This window comes from Falco naumanni, chromosome 3 (genome assembly GCF_017639655.2).
Source record: "Falco naumanni isolate bFalNau1 chromosome 3, bFalNau1.pat, whole genome shotgun sequence".
In the NCBI taxonomy this organism is placed as follows: Eukaryota; Metazoa; Chordata; class Aves; order Falconiformes; family Falconidae; genus Falco; species Falco naumanni.
The window spans coordinates 5,596,631-5,613,122 of record NC_054056.1 but is presented as its reverse complement, the minus strand read 5'-3'; the positions used below and the strand labels follow the sequence as shown (position 1 = coordinate 5,613,122).

Here is a 16,492-nt window from a genome sequence, read left to right as displayed (position 1 = left end):
GATCTGGGGTCCGCCGGTAGTGCCAGCCGCTGAAGGGAGAGCGGAGCTGCTTTCCAGCAGCGCCAAGAGCTCCGGCAGGTTACAGCTGGGGCCTGTCCCAGTCTGGAAGGGGCGGGGAAGGGGAGCGGCACCTCCCCGCCCCACCGCTGGGGCAGCCGAGCGGGAGCCCTTCCAGAGGCCACAGCGACCTGGTTTTGCACAGTGCATATTTAACTTTCATTGCTCAGAGACATAAAAGAACAAGCAAACATGGTCCAGTGTTTGGCTTTTATTGAGACATGATTTTCCTCTTTTCATATAACTTATCTAATTAAAATATTCATCTTAGTTGCCACAAAAAAATGAACATAGAAAATTGTATATACACAGTTAGGGACCAAAATACAAATGCAAGTCAAAGTCACACCCCCTCCTGCCCACATTACTCATCCCACCACCAGCAGGGCGACGAAGGGGGAAGAGGCAGCTCTGCTCAGTTCCTTCGTGTGTAGTGTAGCACAGAAAAATTGCACAAGTGTAACACCCCGGGCACCGAGAGACTGGGAACGAAGCAAGCACTTTTACCCTAGACTTTGCTTAGTTTGTGTCTCACCTCTTCCCTCTGCAGGGTTTTAGCATCGGAGCAAAAGGGAGGGGAGAGCGGCTGGCATTGGTCCCAGTGCCAGTAGGGCCCACTCAGCACCCAACAGAGTCAATTCAGACACATCTGATCCCCTCTGTACCCCCCTCCCTGCAATTCACCTAAGCTAAAATACAGACACAGTCAGCAAAGCCTAGAGCAAAGAGGCTGCTCTGAGAGGGAAGGTATATCACCCCCGTAACAGCAACGCTTTGGGCAATACCCACATCTGAGTAGCTAGCTGGAGTATTAATAAAGTGGCAGTTTAGCGGTGCCCAAGACTGTTCTCGGGCCTCAGCCAGATCCTTTGTTCCAGGTTCCATTGGGGCCTGAACACGATGCCAGACTCCACTTCCCTCCCCTCTGCCCCTACCCCAAGTACAGAGGAGAAATAAATGGTAGCACAACAGTCAGCAGAAGATAATATATTGTTATCTAATTAAAAATACAGCAAAATTAAATACAGCAAAAATGCAAGAGTAAGGAGCCATTATTTTACAGCACAACACACACTGAAATGCTGCACAGTAACATTAAAGCATCTGGGACTGTAACAAACTTACAGCACATGAGAGTCTGAGAACATTTTTCCAAGACCTTCAAAATAAGAACAGACCAAATAAACAAGAAACAACGTGTTCAGAATGGTTTGAAAGAAAGAAAGAAAGGAGAAAAAGAAAGAAACAAACAAACCATCAGAAACCAGAAGCATACAGGGATCTTTTTCTAGAGCCCACCAGGGAGGACTCCTCACAGCAGGGTTTTCCCCGGTCAGTGCGCACAGACAACTCCAGCGGTTTGGGATTTGGCAGCCACAGAAAGCCAGCGGCAGAGCTTCTCACGAGCTGCCAACAACAACAGCATCCACCACCAGCACCTTTTCCACTTAGCAAAGCCCTAGGGCAGCAAATATGGCTTGGAACAGGAGAATCTCTCCCCTTTCTGATCCGGTCGGACCTCTGAGCCCTAACAGAGAGGCTGGCTCCCTCGCCACATGACCTGGCTCTATCAAACTCCAGCCTCTGCTTGCACCCCCTCTGTGTAAGTTCGCTTTTGAGGCAGATGTAACCCACAAGCAGAAACGCTCATGACAGTAAGACTTCACATTTAATAGCCAGTGCCTAGTTGTGTCTGGCTCCCTGCTCTCTGCTGCAGCCTTGAGTCCACCTGAAATAACAGACCACGCAGCACTGGGGCTTCCCAACCTCCCCAGAGGAGCTGTGCTCCAGGGCACTTCCACAGCTTCCACCAGCCCCTGGGTCTGCCAGGTCACAGTGCACACCTTTTCCTTCCAGAGCTCCAGTTCCTCAGACACCAAAGTACAACCGACCTTTTTGAACTCCTGCTACGAATTATGCACACATTAAAACCAAATCACATTCCATTATTTACTTCCCTCCAAGCCCAGTCAAGTAGTTTCAGGTTCAAAGACTAAAATCCATTTTTCAAAGAGGGGGCAAAGCAAAACATACAGGGAAAAGACAGGATTTAAGCACCAGCTTCTAAGTTGGAAATAAATCCTTCCCAGTTCCACACAGAAAACATGATAAAAGTATTCCTTCTTTCCACTAAAAGAGGCAAACCAATGCCTTCACTGATATTTAAAAACTGTTTTCAAATCCAGAGTCAGTCTCCCATGTCTCAAAAAAAAAAAAAAAAAAAAAAAGTTAAAATCTGACTTGGTGCACAGTAAAATCTGTCCCTAAAACCCTCGTAGCTTTATTCCCAGTAGCCAGCAGAAGACAACAGCAGCAGAGAAAAAGTCCCCAATGGCTCTTGGCATCCCTGCACAACAACATAAGCATCTGTACAAGATCTACAGTAACAGCAGAAGAGAAGGTCAAGAGCTAAGATTTTATTAACATACATGAGTAGGGAGTAAAGCCTCAGGACCAGATGCACTTGCCAAAGGATCGACGAGCAGATGGGCCACCAGTCCTGCCCATCCCAGAGGGTCCAGGCAGGACTTTGGGCCCAACAGGTACCAGATCACAAGGAAAGACTCCCGTGACACCCAGTGTCCACTCAGATGGATTCCTGCCAGCTAAGGTCACAGAGAGGCTGGCCCTTGTACTGGATTGGGAGGGGGGAGACTACTGGGAGAGACATAAATAATACCAGTGGGATAGAGGGGCAAAATATTAATTAAAACCATTTTATAATTTATTAAGAGGTTAAATAGTAAACAGTCTCTGGATCTTCCACTCTCAGCAGGTGCCAAGACTTCACATTTTCTTGTGTCGGGAGATTCTGTACATCCTTCTTTTGACGGATGACAAAGCCAGAAACAGGATGTTAAGGGCAGGGGTAAAAAGAGGGGGGGCTTGACACTGAGAAAGGGACCAGAACAAAAGATAAAATACTGTGCTGTCATCTTGTGCAGATCGAAGCTTCTCCCAGCAGCTGCAGCCTCCAAAGAGTTCAAAGAAAAGGGCTTTTTGGGTACCTTCTCCCCCTTCAGTGCCACTCCCCCCATGGGAAAAGTCCCAGATCTGCACTGCAAACTTATCTCCGAGAGAATCTGTTTTTGAAAGCTTTGATAGTCTTTGCCATCATGGGTGCAATTTCTGCAACAGAGAAAGAAAAAAGAAAAAAAACCCCAAACAAATCAAACAAAGAAACCCTACACATTACAAACAACAGCAGACACAGACTACCAGAGTAGAGAGCAATTCAAAGCTGCGGCCCTGGCAAAGCAGGGGTAAATGTGTGTTCATGGCCTATCTTATTTTCAGGTCACAGTCCAAGGAGAGCCCACTCAGCTTTCTGCACTGCAAGAACACAGATCTCTGGTTAAACCTCTCCCTGCTTTCTTCCCAAGGGAGCTGCGCTATAATTTCATTGTTCCAAACAGCTGGACAGAGACAGGAGGATACCAGGAAGGAAAAGGCAGGGTTTCTGCCTCACTGATGCCATTAGGACAGGCTGACAGAGTCAGCACTGAGCAGGCAGGTGGATCAGATGTTACCCTACGCTTTATCTTGTGCAAGAAGTTTGAGCAGACTTTACCACGCTCTCCTTGGCGAGAGAGGCCACCAGCACCACCCCTCCTGCATAGCCTGGATTTCTCTTACAGCAGAAGTAGCAGATTCATGCATTTATAGAGGAGGAGCTCTAGAAGATCACATAGATGTTCTGCAGTTTGTACTTACTCTTCACTGGTGGTTTCCTGGGGTCATAGGAGGAGAAGGTGCTAGCTGAAGACGGAACAGAATGAGCACTGCTGGTGCTGGGCCCATCATAGGACTGCTCCTCACTCACACGAGTGTGGCTTTTGCTAGATGTGTACAGGACTGGTTTTATTCTGAAACAGAGATTGGGACAGACATTTCAGTAAAGGAGTCACTGTGGTTTGATGCAATTCTTCAGACTCAAGCCACATCTGTTCACAGCAGCATGGCAGATACCACATGGAACCAGCAGTGACCAGAATCTCCATATTCCCCAGCAAGAAAGAAGCTATTACAGTCACAAGTTTCACTGTAAAAGGACCTCCCGGACACACAGTATCCTTTCCTGCCAGGATGCAGAGCTTCAGGGGGAAGCTGGTAGGAGCCCACAGGAAAAGAGACCCTGAACAGCAAGCACTACTGAGGAACACTCACTTGGTCTTCTCTGGCAGAAGAGGTCCTCCAGTTCCAAACTTCTCTTGTCTCCTTCGTACATCCCGAGGGGGCTTTGCTGCAGAGTTCACAAACGCCATTTTGGCCACTCTACCTGTAAGAGGCCAGAAGGAATCATTGCTTAGATCCAACTTAACGTAAAGGAGGCTCCTCAGTGCCTGTCTTGATTGCAGCAAGCTCCAGTCACCTCTCCCCAATCCACCCATTCCGAAGCTCTGGTGACAGCCTCCTCCCTGACATCTGAACATTTTGCAGTCACAACATGGGCTGCGAGAAATCAGACTGATCAGGTCAGTAGTTCTCAGGTTCACCAGAAGAGCAGGAATGCATCCTCTCACTCTGGTTTTCTTCAACCCCAGCATGAAGCCGCCACTCTAGATCAGAAAGGAGGTGCCTCTGCAGCCCTGCGTGCTCTTGGTGTAAAATATTGCTCTGCCCAGTCTGCATCAACAACACACAGATGAAATAGAGAGCCTGCTAAGCCATTAAGCAAAGGCCACCACATAAAGAACAGTGCTATGCAACTCCTGTATCAGACTAGTTTTAAACCAGTCATTCTAAAAGACCTTCCTCACACAAAGACATCCCCTAGGCAGTATTCCGAGACCCATCTCTGATCACTCAGTCCTACTTCACCTTTGGGTTTGTTGGCATGAGCTGAGCCGATGTTCCGCGCTAACATGAGCAGCCGCTGCTCTCGCGCATCGTGAAGTCGAAGGTACATCTCCCGCCAGGACTCAAACTCTTCTGGCTTCTCATTCTTGAAGTCTCGGAGACAGTGATTGTGCCACAGTTGATCCGTATCCTCAATGAGGACCTGAAGCAAACCTACATGTAAGCTGGGATCCCTCCAGACACCTTCACTGCCCTTTCCCTCAGCACCAGCTAGTGGCAGTGTCACCAGAATATCACAAGAGGGCAAGACAGCTCAAAGGCCAACTTGCAGCAGGAGGTGGGTAGGTGGCAAATCCAGGAACTCAGGACTAGCAAAAGCCACCTCTTGTTATAAAAAGCATTATTCTTTACTATCTTCCTAGGGCGGATGGGGATGGAACGTCACTCCCACGTCACCACCCCTTCCCCATGCCAAGGCACTCACATGATTACATTCCTCAATGCGGTACAGTTGCTCCGGGGTACATCTCTCCAATACTGGCTCCAGCACTGAGAAGGGGACACCACCCACTTCATAGATTGCTAGAGAGAAGCAAGATGCACAGAGCATTTATCCTACTCCTTCCTCGCCAAGGAAAGGGCTTGACACCTTGAAATGCAGTGGAAAAAACTGCAGTGCTGCATGACACTACACAATATGAAGGGAAGGAAGAAGAAACCATAGTTGCAATAGCTCTAGTAAGCCATCGGGCACCAGTATTTCCAAGTTAAGAGGTGCCTGCACAAGGCTCTCTTTGCCACTATTTCCAGTGCTTTAGCACTGCCTCAAAACATGTTGGGTGCTGATTTCCGCAACACCTGAGCTTTCAGTGAGACCTATTCCATGTGGGTTAGCCTGCCCTGTGACAAGGGGCAACTGTTCACAAGCTCCAAGCCAGATGCTGCTAGGATATATACCAAAAAAGTCACCAAGATTTCAGTACACCTGCACGGCAACAAGACCAAGACAGGTGAGGAAAGGTACTTACAGTCAATGTTGTTACTGAGGACTCTGATACATTGCTGATACAGAGACATCATCTTTGGGAGGTAGGCAGTTTTAGAGCCTGAATACACCTGCATCTTTGAATTCAAACGGCGGCCTGTAAAACCTGCTTCACTCTCTTCAATTGGCGAGGACAGTGCTGTAAAGTGAACGACTTGGAGTAAGAAAGGAACAGAAAAAAAGAGCCCACCCTGATGAATGGCACAAAAGACACAAATTGGAGTCACCCAGAAACAATCTAAAGGGCTAAGTCTTCGCTAAGAGACCCACAACCTAGTTCAAGAAGGGCAAGTCCAAAGCCCAAGCCTCAGGAAGGGTCAGCAAAGGATCTTCCTCATTTTTTTCTATCTAGAGCACACGGGAAAGCTACCTTTTTCTAAAACCTAGGCTCCAGGCATCAGAGGCAGGACACCAGACCCCAACAGAAAGATCTGAACCCAGCCAGCATCCGCTCCCTCCCACAAACAAAGGCTGCAACCCATTTTTTCCTCTTTTCCTGCCCAACATACCTTTCCTTTTTGTCTGGGTGCAGGTAATGGACTCCACTGAAGGAAGAGGGCGGTAATTGGCCTGGATCGGGGGCAGTGGGATGTCTGGTAACGTCGGTACCACATCTAAAATTATCTGGAAGAAGAGGATGTACACACAAGTAAGCCAAAGCACAAGAGAATGTTACTTAATACCAGCACACAAAGAGCACCGAACTGTATTTTGTTTGATATTTTGAGTAAGTCACTTAATGCTGATCAGCTTGCACCAAGAAATAGCCTCAGGGGAGGCTGCACTTCTGCCACATTACTGTGGCTCTGCCTAGGCTGTCAATACAAAGCAGCCAAGATTTGGGATCTGAATCATCAGTGCCCTCCAGTAAGAGCCATCCACTTCTTTAACTGACCAGGTTCAGTGCTGAAGGCCTCTGGCAAGGACCAAAGTCAGATTAACAGTGAAAAAAAACCAGAAGAGAAAGCTGGCAGAAACATTTCCTTGATCTCAAAACACTCATTTACCTGTTCTCTTCTCCTCTTCCCCACCTCCTGCAAAAATCTCTGCAGTGGTGGTGGAGAGGAAAGCCTCACAAACTGAAGGAAATCTAAAACTTTAATATGAGGCGTTTATTAGAATGAAAGCAGGATTTTAAAATACTGCTAAGATTACAAAAGACACTTTTTTGAAGAGCAAAGTGTTTCAAAGTTGAGTAAAAAGATCAAGCAGTAACGGTTTTATGTATTAGTCCCTACTTATATACAAAACTGTGGCACCCATGTGGCTATTACTATGTACAGAAATATTGCTCATTTTTCAAGTTTTCATGAAGGAAGATCTGTCTTCTAGAAGCTGCATTGTAACACCAGTTCTCCCGTTTCTCCCCCATTTCTGGAGACCAAAAGTTATAGACAACAGAACTGTAGTACCAACATAGGCAAAAAAGGTCCATTTGAGAGAAGCATAAATACTTGAGAAGCATGGGAACCTTGCTAGCAGGTGGAGATGCACCACGTATTAGGCTGGATTCTAAGTTGACTCACAACTAAAAGATATTCTGCATCTTAACAAGTGTATTACGTCCAATTTGCTTTCATACAAGTATTTAGCTGAAGGTGTTCTCTTTTACTCTCCCCATTTTTGAATCAACAGGGGTTTGCCTATCGCATTTCTGTTTTCCCCCTCCCTCTTCATCCACTTTTCCAGCAGAGTTCCACTCTAACAGCACAAAGCAATGCCTCCAGCGTATGGAATACATGGTGTCTCCCAGCAGGAACCAGGAGTCACAGACCTGGATACCAATGAGACACCACAAGCACACCCTGATGCAGAACACAGCCCAGCACCTCCAAGGGGAAAACTAACAAGCCCCAGATGGCAGAGGACCGACAGCAGCTGATCCCACCTTCTTTGTTCACTTTCAGATCCTTCAAAACCTTACCCTCTTTGGTTTAGGAGACTCTGGTAGTTTCTTCTCTGCCTTTTTCTCACTTGTTCGCTTGTGACTTGGACTTTTCCGACTCGTGCTTGAGCTGTTGGTACTGGGTTTGGATCCATTCTGTTTGCTGTGCCCTCGGTCTTTCTCCCCAGCTGATACAGAGGGTTTGACTGCTTTCTTTTTCTTTTTCTGGGGCTGGTCATAGCTGAGATATGACTCAAAGGACATTGTAGGTTGTTCAAATTCATCCTCCACTTCCCCCTCCCCAAAATTTGAGGAAAAGCCCATTGATTTTTTGTCCACATCTGAGACTTTGCGCTTCCCCTCCGAAGACTTTAAGCTCCCAGAAATCCCCTTTTCTTTGATCCTATTTGACGAGTCACTCTCAGCTTTCCGTTTCTCCCGGTCTGTGTTAGGGGTCTCCAGGGTCACCTTGGGCTTTTCCAATTTGCCTTTTTCAGAGTCCCGATGTTTTTGCTTCTTAACATGGTTGTCCAAAGACGGCTCTTCCAAGTGCGGCATTGTGTGCAACTTCTCCTTTTTGGAGGTGCCACTTTCTCGGTTCTTCTCCTTCTTGGTACCATCGGACATCTTCTGCTTCTCCTTGCTGCCCCCTGCCATGGGGGCTTCTCGGAGCTGCTCTTTACAAGAGGTCTTGTGCAATCTTTCTGGGCTGAAGGCAGAGGTCCTGTCCTCCACTCTGCCATCAAGTCGCTGCTTCTTGTGAGAAGACTTGTGCTCTTTGCTTCGACTCGTGTTCCCTTTGTCATAAAACTCACCAGGGTTCCTCTCCTGGCCTGCTCCCAGCTTCTCCTGAAAGCTGTGGCCTTTACTGGCTTTCCGATGAAATACTGTTGGTTCCTCCTGCTCCTCAGAGGCATAAGGGTCTGTGTACATATCCTGAGGGCTCTCACTTGGCTCAGGTGACACAGCTTGTCCACAGTCTGAGTACTCCTGATCTGAAGAGAGCACTGGGGAAGATCTGCCCCAACCCTTCCCCTCGTGGCTGCTATAGCCATAAGTCTCATGGGCTCTCTCAGGCCTAGGATACCTTTTAGACTTCTTTTCCCTATGATCTGGGCTATAGGGCTGGCTGCAAGATGGCTGGAAGGGTTCTGAATACTCCTGGTCAGGTTCCTCATCCTCTCTGAGGGATGGTTCTTGATGTCTTTTGCTTGCACTGTTCCTCTCGTAGTCGCGGTCTTCAGAATCCAGGTTGTTTCTGAAGTGATAAGAAAATAGTTAAGATTTAAACTTCACACTATGAATGAAAAGAGCAACTCCCCATGGACAGAAACCTCTCCTACAGAAGACTAAGGTTGTATTTTGTAGTTTTGTAGCAAAAATATCACTAATTCCTTCAGACACAGCAACATTCAGGGATTTAGAAACTGCAGTTCTAGCGCAGGAATTAATTAAGCATTTTTATTAGGACTAGAGACTTCAGAGTTCACTGGGAAGCGGAGACAGATGCTGACAGAGACTTCTCCATGCCTACACACTCCTGGCTGCACGCTGCCTATGGGTAACGTGTCCCCCAGTTCACCAATTAAGCAGGTAGGGGTACCACAGCCATTGAAATGATCACGAATAACTGGGTCTTTATCACCCACATGTAAAGGATCTCACTGCTGCATTCAACACAGCTTTGTTACTGCAATGTGCCTGCTAGCGTTAACTTTCAGTCTCCATAGGATTTTTGCAGATACAGGCCTTCTTTCAAAGCGAGCCATTTCCTTTACTCAGGCCTAGAACTTCCTTTTAGCATCATAAAATGGGAAGCGAGCAGATTGCATCTCTTGCTTTATTAAGGGCACTTTCCTGGCATCTACTGTTAATCTCTTCATCAAACTGCAAATTCTTGAAAATTGGCCCCTACTTGCACGCAGAACTGCAGCCGTCAGCAACCCAGTGCTCCGTGGCTAGCAAAGGCAGGAAGTTTATGCCACAATAAGGCAAAACCCCCACGCAGAGTTAGCACCTTTGTCTTGCACATTTTTCAAGGCCCTTTGTTGCCTTGGTCAGAGAAGTTTATGATCTCCACTGCAAAAATGTAACAAAGGTTATTCACCAAGTTAACCAAGCAGGTTCACTTACCTGTCTGCCTCTTGGGACACAGGCACTAGCTTCTTCCACCTGGCTACGAGGTTCTTTGCAAAGTCTCCTACAAGCTCGTGTTTCCGTAAACTGTTCACAGTCTTCCCAACACCCGTCTCCTTCATGAGAGAGCCAAGACATGAATTCATCTTAGCAAAACAGTCAGCATTCTCACCTCTGCTAAACTTCCTACAAAGTGAATAAAGTTAACCCACTACCTATTGCTGCCAAGTAGAAATAAACTTCCTTGATCTAACAGCAAAGATATCACATAGATTATGTTTTCACCAGACATTTTATCATTTGCTACAGTTCTGTAAATCAAAGAAGACTTAACTCTACCTTAGTCAAACACTGATTATTCGTATTCATAAATCAAATCAGTATTTACGATGACCGTTGGCAAGTTTAAAGACAGAAGTCACTAATAATTACAAGAATTAGCACTTCCGAATTTCATGTTGATTTGGTTATCATTAGGAACTACTCCAACTTTCATATCCCCGTCAAATGTTAAGCTTTCAGAAGAACTGAAGAAGACAAACTGTCCTCCACCGCTTCACACTTGCTCTGACACGCTCCTTCCCCGTGCCTGGAATCTTTAGAACTTCACAACAATCACGCCTGTGACACCAGGTGGCCGAGGAACGCAGCATTTATGGTGGCAAACAGTTATCCCGGGACTTGACAGACATGACCGAAGTGTGAGAGATTTCACAGCTCTTACCACGAGAATGTCAACTGTGATGGGCAACTCAGACAGTCTCTTCAGACTTTTCAGCAGCTGCAGAGACAAGAAGAAAAGCGTTCAGACTTGTCATGCTGAACCACATACTGTGATTGGAAAGGAAGAAATTTCTGCACTGCACGAGAGCTTGTTAGAAAGATCCAAGTGGCAGACAGCTGCTACCTTGCTCCAAATCAAGCTCCTGAGAAGCTGAATGCAGGGGCCAACCATAAAGAAATTATTGTCTCTCTGATTACAAGGACCCACCTGAGAATCTTAAAACACATTCAATTAATGCTTTCTTCACACAGGACTGCAACGGAATTTTAGGTTAAAGCACCAGGAACAGACACACTCAACTCTGTGCACAGTAAGTGGAATAAAGGACTCGGAAGCTTGTGACTCTCCCTTGTTGAGAAGGGGGGGCGGGAGGAAGTTTCCTTTGAAGATTTGCAAACTAGACACTGACAGAAGATTTCTAGATGCTCTTAAAGATCTAAGAGGAACCCATATCTCCCCTGCAGACCCTCCACTGGGCCAGCGCCGCTGACAAGCTCTCTCCTCTCAGCTACAGTTGGTGCTAAAAAGGCAAGTGACCCCTTCCACAACCACTGCCTCTCACCCCACTCTTTTCCCTTCACCATACACCAGTGAAAAAAGATGGTTTCCTCCACACGGGGGGCCCCCCAGCACGTGCAGCTTTGCAGCTGTTCCGCAGCGAGGGGCGGCAGGTGAAGGGGACGTACCTCTGCCACCAAACCTCTGGTTTGGGCCATCACTTCCCCAAGATGTCTAGGGACTTTTCAGTTACAGTACATGGCAACACACATCTGACAGCACCGCTGCCCCTCACATTATTTCCTGCAGCTCAGCTATAGCCACAGACCAGCCTCATCAGCGTTCCCATTATTATAGCCCCTATACAGCCCAGGCTTTGTTCAGCGCTGCTGTGCTATATGCCATACAAAGGGCTGTCCCTGATCCAGAAGATCTCTTTAAAGCACCGTGCTCACGTTCAAATTAGCACTGCGGGCCTATCACCCCCACTTCCACTGTGCAAGGATCAGAGAGGTTTAGAGGTTTCCTTCCTTTTGAAAGAAATCAGTTCTTTTAACCTATTTGAAGAGTGCTATTACTTTCAGAAAGAAAATACTCCTCGACAGAGATAAGGGTTCACCTGGCTGAAGCGGAACCAGATGACAGTTTCTGTTCACCAGAAACCACTCTGTTCTATTTAGGACTTAATTACCATGACCAAAGGTTTAGGTTTTCTTATTTCAGAAGGGTGAAACACCGATAACAACTGTTTCAGCACTACCGAGCTGGGATGCTGAGGGGGATGCAACAGTTCTAGCCGCACTGTAACCACAGCTAACAGGGTCTTCCAGCCCTCTGTCCCTGCAATTCCAGACTCGTGGTAGCACAGTCTCCCCTGGGACTCACAAGATCTGCGGCAGGTACCGTGCTCCACCACCTACCTCAACTGATGGGAAAAAGAAAAACCAAAAAACCAAAGCAGCCAGTTGAGCTAAAAATCCCAATGTTCTTTGAGTTTTCCAGAATCACTGTTACTTTGCCAGCACTGCTACTCAACAAGCCCACTGGCAATCGAAGCCATCAGATCAGAAGCAGCAGAGGCAGAGCCACAGCCCACCTCTGCTGCCTCCCCTCAAACTGCCACTGCAAGGGCTGCCACAGCTCACGCAGCGAGATCCCTCCAAGGAAGCCAAAATCCTTCTGGCATCAGAAACACAGGGTAGAGCATGTGCAAAGACCCTCTTTGGAAGGGGGCAGGAAGGGAAGGGAAGAAGGATGGACTGTGTACTCAATTACAAAAAGAAAGAAAAAAAAAGAAAGATGGGGCAATATTAAAAGCATCTCTGTAAGCCGATTACCTTCCTAGAGAGGTTGTTTCAGAGCTTACAAAATCCCACTATGAGAGTAAGAACCAAGGGAAAACTTGTTACAGTATCCTTAAAGCCTCCCAATTATTTTCTAGCTACATCCCACCACAGCATCCACAGCATCTTCCACTGCTCTTCAGTTATTTGTCACTTTCAGGGCTGAATTCCAAAAAGATAAGCACTATTCTCAACGGGGCTTATTTCTGGATTTTGTATAGCCAGGGGAAGTGTAGTTTGAGCCCAGGAGACCCACATGTTTGATCCAGAACACATCTCATGGGCAACTGGATTATTCCACACCCACTGCAGTCAATGGCTGGAAATCTCCACACACCTTAGAAAAAAGCAAGAGCTGGCTTTCTGAGAGGCCACCACCGTACACATTCCTTCGTCCAAGTGTCACATTACCAAGCTTTTACACCTGCACATCCATTAAAAAATAACAGAGTTTGAGTTCAGCACAACTCCCAGCCAAGTAATAAAAATCTCAAAATGACACTGTCAGGAAATAAGGCATTTTTGTTACCTGTGTCAGCAGTAACGCACTTATCTGACAAGCTAAGATATCAAAACCTGTTTTTAATGACGCTGCCCAAGTGGCATGCAGCCTGGCAATATCCGAGTAGGTATACATTTGGGAGCTGTGTGAACATGGAAAAAACCTCACTTTGCCTGCAGCCACTGCAGACCACAGATCCACGTGCATGAGATGCACCAAGTGAGACAACTCTGTTGCAGGGAGGCTTAACAACTTGTATTAATCTGTACTTCCTACGGAAACAAGCTGACAGAGTACATCCCACTGCCTTCAGCTAAAATCAGCCAAGCAGACTCAAATCTGGCAGCTCAACTCAGAGTTAACTGAGATCCTACGAGTCCTACAAGAAAAAGGCGACCAGGTACAAGACAGAAAACACGAGGCTTATATCTTGCTAGGCACCAGATGAAATACATACCACAAATCTCTTCTAAAACCCCCCAGCGCAGGATACAGTTTCAGTTAATCAGCCGCAAGACACAAACCATAGAAACTTCACTCAGTTCCAGCTCCAAGAAAGTTTTAACATGGGTTCATTGTTTTATTTTTATAAAAGAAATCAGCCAGATCGTTACAACACTAAGGACAAACGTTGATATCAGATTATTACACCACAGCCTGGCCTCTTCCTCTCCATGAGGACGCTCTCCTGTTCATGTTTCCTTTACTCTCTTTCTTCCCTCAATCTTGCAGCAGAGCTTGTACCTTCTCTGCTGGACAAAAAAAGACCCTTTCCAAATCATTACAGCAGTTTCCAAAGTTTCACTCACACAGTTCTGTGCCAGCATACCAATTTTCACCCAAACCCAATATTACTACTTAACTTTCAGCAAGACAATATAGTTGTACACTATTTTGGGCAAATACTATTCTTTCACATAACTCATAAAATATTTCAAGAGGACAAGGCAAGAAAACCAAAGGCTGGAAATGGTGTAACATGTGGGTAGAAGCCACGGGTACCCTGGATTTTTCCTGATGACAGGGTAAAGCTGCAGCTGCTACAGAACTGTAGTAGAAACTGTTAACTTCTGACACAGAAAGGTGCTCAGAAGATACACAATGTATCAAGGCAACGCAATGTTAACTAAATTGAAGCCTAGAAACACTAATACTTCCAAGGCAGTATCAGAAATAAGAAGAGTACAGGTCACAGGACCTTTCTGGTGGGAAGGAAAAAGGTTTTAAAGTCAGCATCCTGCTAGTAACAGCTTGCAACTGCTTATTGCCTCTGCTTCGCCTTGCAAAACTGCACAGGATCAACAGAAAGAAACAACTTAAGAGCACAAGGTTACTGGAGAAAGAGTCAGCCTGTGCAAATAGTGCCTGAAGACTTACAATGCCCAAGAAACACAGACAAGCAGTCGTTGCCCCAGCTGACACAAGGGTCAGGAAACAGGAGCACCAGCTCTCTGTACACATGCTGAGCCAATATCTGAACGCTTGCACATGCTCTCAGCACCACAGCGCCCAAGGACCCCCTGGAACTGACTCCTCAACGGTCTCTCAGCTCCACTCGGGGCCCCACCAGTTAAACTCTGTGCTGGTCTTGGCTGAGAGGGTGAGGAAAGGAACCAGACCCTCCCACCGCTCTGCCCCCAGCTAGGCTGCGGCTGGGCACAGCAGCCTCCATTTCAAAGGGACAGCACCTGACACTTCAGCATCCATCCTTCTTCAGGGGAGGTCTTGGAAAATGAGCTGTTCTGCAGGCACGTGCCCAAGTTAAACAAAGTTTGCCGGATGCAGAGTGACCGCACAGCCCTGACAGCTGCCTCTTTCACCTGAATTAACTGAAACACGAACTGAACACCTGTAAATAGTCACCATAGATGCTCCTCCTTTAAAATATGACATAAAGCATGGTATAAAGGCATGCACCGGGCCCAACTGAGCTCAACCATCATTCCACATTTCAGTCAAATAAAACATCTCAGAACACTGATACCCAGCAGGAGAGTTGCTGTCAGCGGCAGACGCAGCCCAACGTCACCGAAGAGATTCGAGCAGAAGCCCAGACCAGGGTGGCATGCACGGGGCAGCCGTTCCGCGACAGCTGCAGCGGGCAGCAGCTCTTGGCAGCAGACACGTTTGCTCGTGGAGATGGGTGAGAGGCATCAAGCAACATCCCCACGCTCAGAGGGGGAACCCACGCTGGGGCAGCGTTAACGCTCAGCACCTTCTTACCCCGAGCCCAGCTCCACGGTGGTCCCGGTGGTGGCCCTGGCCCTCCCCAGCCCCACGGCAGGGCTGCACCTCCCTGTCACCTCCCGCCCCGCGCACGCCGGGCACAGCGGCTCCTCCACCATTTACACGTCACCAGGGCAAGACTCTTCCGGCAAGTTCTCCGGTGCCCGCCGGCCTGCCCCTCAAACCGCACCCCAGGGCCTGCCACGGGGGGACCCCACGCACGGGCCCCCGCAGGCCGCAGCGGGCCTCCCGCGGGGCCTGCCAGCCCAGCCGGTCAGCGGGCCGGGGGCTCCACCGGGGGCGACCGCCGGGCTCGCTCCTCTGGGAGGCAGTGGGCCGCCCGCCTCGCCCCACGGACCGCGGCCCCGGCCGGGCACGAAACTTCGTGGTGGAGGAGGAGGGAGCCCGGTGGACGGCAGGCCCGGCCGCGTTCCCCGTGCCCCCCCCGCGGGGCGGCCCGGGCCCTCCCGACCCCCGGTCCCACCACACCGCCCCCGCCGAGGAGGGGGAAGCCCCGCCCGCGCCGCCGTCCCCGTCACCTTCTTGGGCTCCGAGCTGCCCGCCAGCCGCGACTGCAGCTTGCCCACAACTTCCAGCACCGACTCCGCCATTTTTACTGCTGGAGAGGCCGCGGCGGCGGAAGCGGCTTCACCACCCGCTGGCCACACGGCGTTTCTCCACCGTGGCCGCCATCTTGGCTGCGGGCAGGAAACGGAAGTGGCGCAAACGCTGCCCCGGCCGGCGGCCACCATGGCGGGTACGGGCAGAGCCCGGCTGGCGCCATTTTGGGGCCTGGCAGCAGCGGCGGGCAGCGCCATCTTGAGTGCTGGCAGGGCGCCGCTGCGGGGCGCGCGGCCGTTATGGCCGCCCCGACTGAGGCGGCGGTGCCACCTGCGGCCTCACGGTGGTCAGGACAGTCTTTCCTGAGGAATGTCGCTTCATACCTATTCCCGTTGCCTCACAATGGTTTAACGGCTCCACCACGGCTGTTGGGAGTGACTGGAAAGTAGGTTTCTAGAATCGTTTGTGGCCAAATGCAAATGGAGCGAGGCCATGGTGGGGCTCCTCAGGCTGGGGGCTAGGAGCTGCCGTCCTCTCCGCGCTCTCAGGAGAGCGGGGAAGGTGTCATGGGGCAATGTCCCCCCAGCTCATCCCAAAATCCCCTGGTGAACCCCTCTGGAGTGGAGCCGGGTCTTTGGCTGCCTCCTCACTGCCT

At 48.8% G+C, this 16,492-nt stretch overlaps 1 protein-coding gene across 2 annotated transcripts; it reads right to left on the bottom strand.

Moving 5' to 3' along the window:
• Window positions 1-253: 253 nt before the first annotated feature.
• ELOA (elongin A) lies at window positions 254-16,109 on the bottom strand. Of its 2 annotated transcripts, XM_040587719.1 has the most exons (11): window positions 15,816-16,109; window positions 10,648-10,704; window positions 9,921-10,039; window positions 7,827-9,045; window positions 6,412-6,526; window positions 5,886-6,041; window positions 5,342-5,439; window positions 4,879-5,059; window positions 4,225-4,336; window positions 3,772-3,923; window positions 254-3,186 (listed from the first exon to the last, which is right to left on the bottom strand). In XM_040587719.1, the coding sequence occupies exons 1-11, from the start codon at window positions 16,092-16,094 to the stop codon at window positions 3,125-3,127; spliced, it is 2,550 nt and encodes an 849-aa protein (XP_040443653.1). In that variant the 5' UTR covers window positions 16,095-16,109; the 3' UTR covers window positions 254-3,124. The 2 variants fall into 2 exon arrangements, with proteins under 2 accessions (XP_040443653.1, XP_040443654.1); XM_040587720.1 differs by lacking the exons at window positions 10,648-10,704; window positions 15,816-16,109 and adding an exon at window positions 10,263-10,633.
• Window positions 16,110-16,492: the final 383 nt, after the last annotated feature.

Coding starts and splice junctions, on each gene's coding strand:
- ELOA (XM_040587719.1), bottom strand. CDS start 16,094: ATGGCGCTGCCCGCCGCTGCTGCCAGGCCCCAAAATGGCGCCAGCCGG. Junction 4,337..4,878: donor TCATGCCAACAAACCCAAAG/GTGAAGTAGGAC, acceptor GGCCTCTTACAG/GTAGAGTGGCCAAAATGGCG. Junction 3,187..3,771: donor CAGGAAACCACCAGTGAAGA/GTAAGTACAAAC, acceptor TCTCTGTTGCAG/AAATTGCACCCATGATGGCA.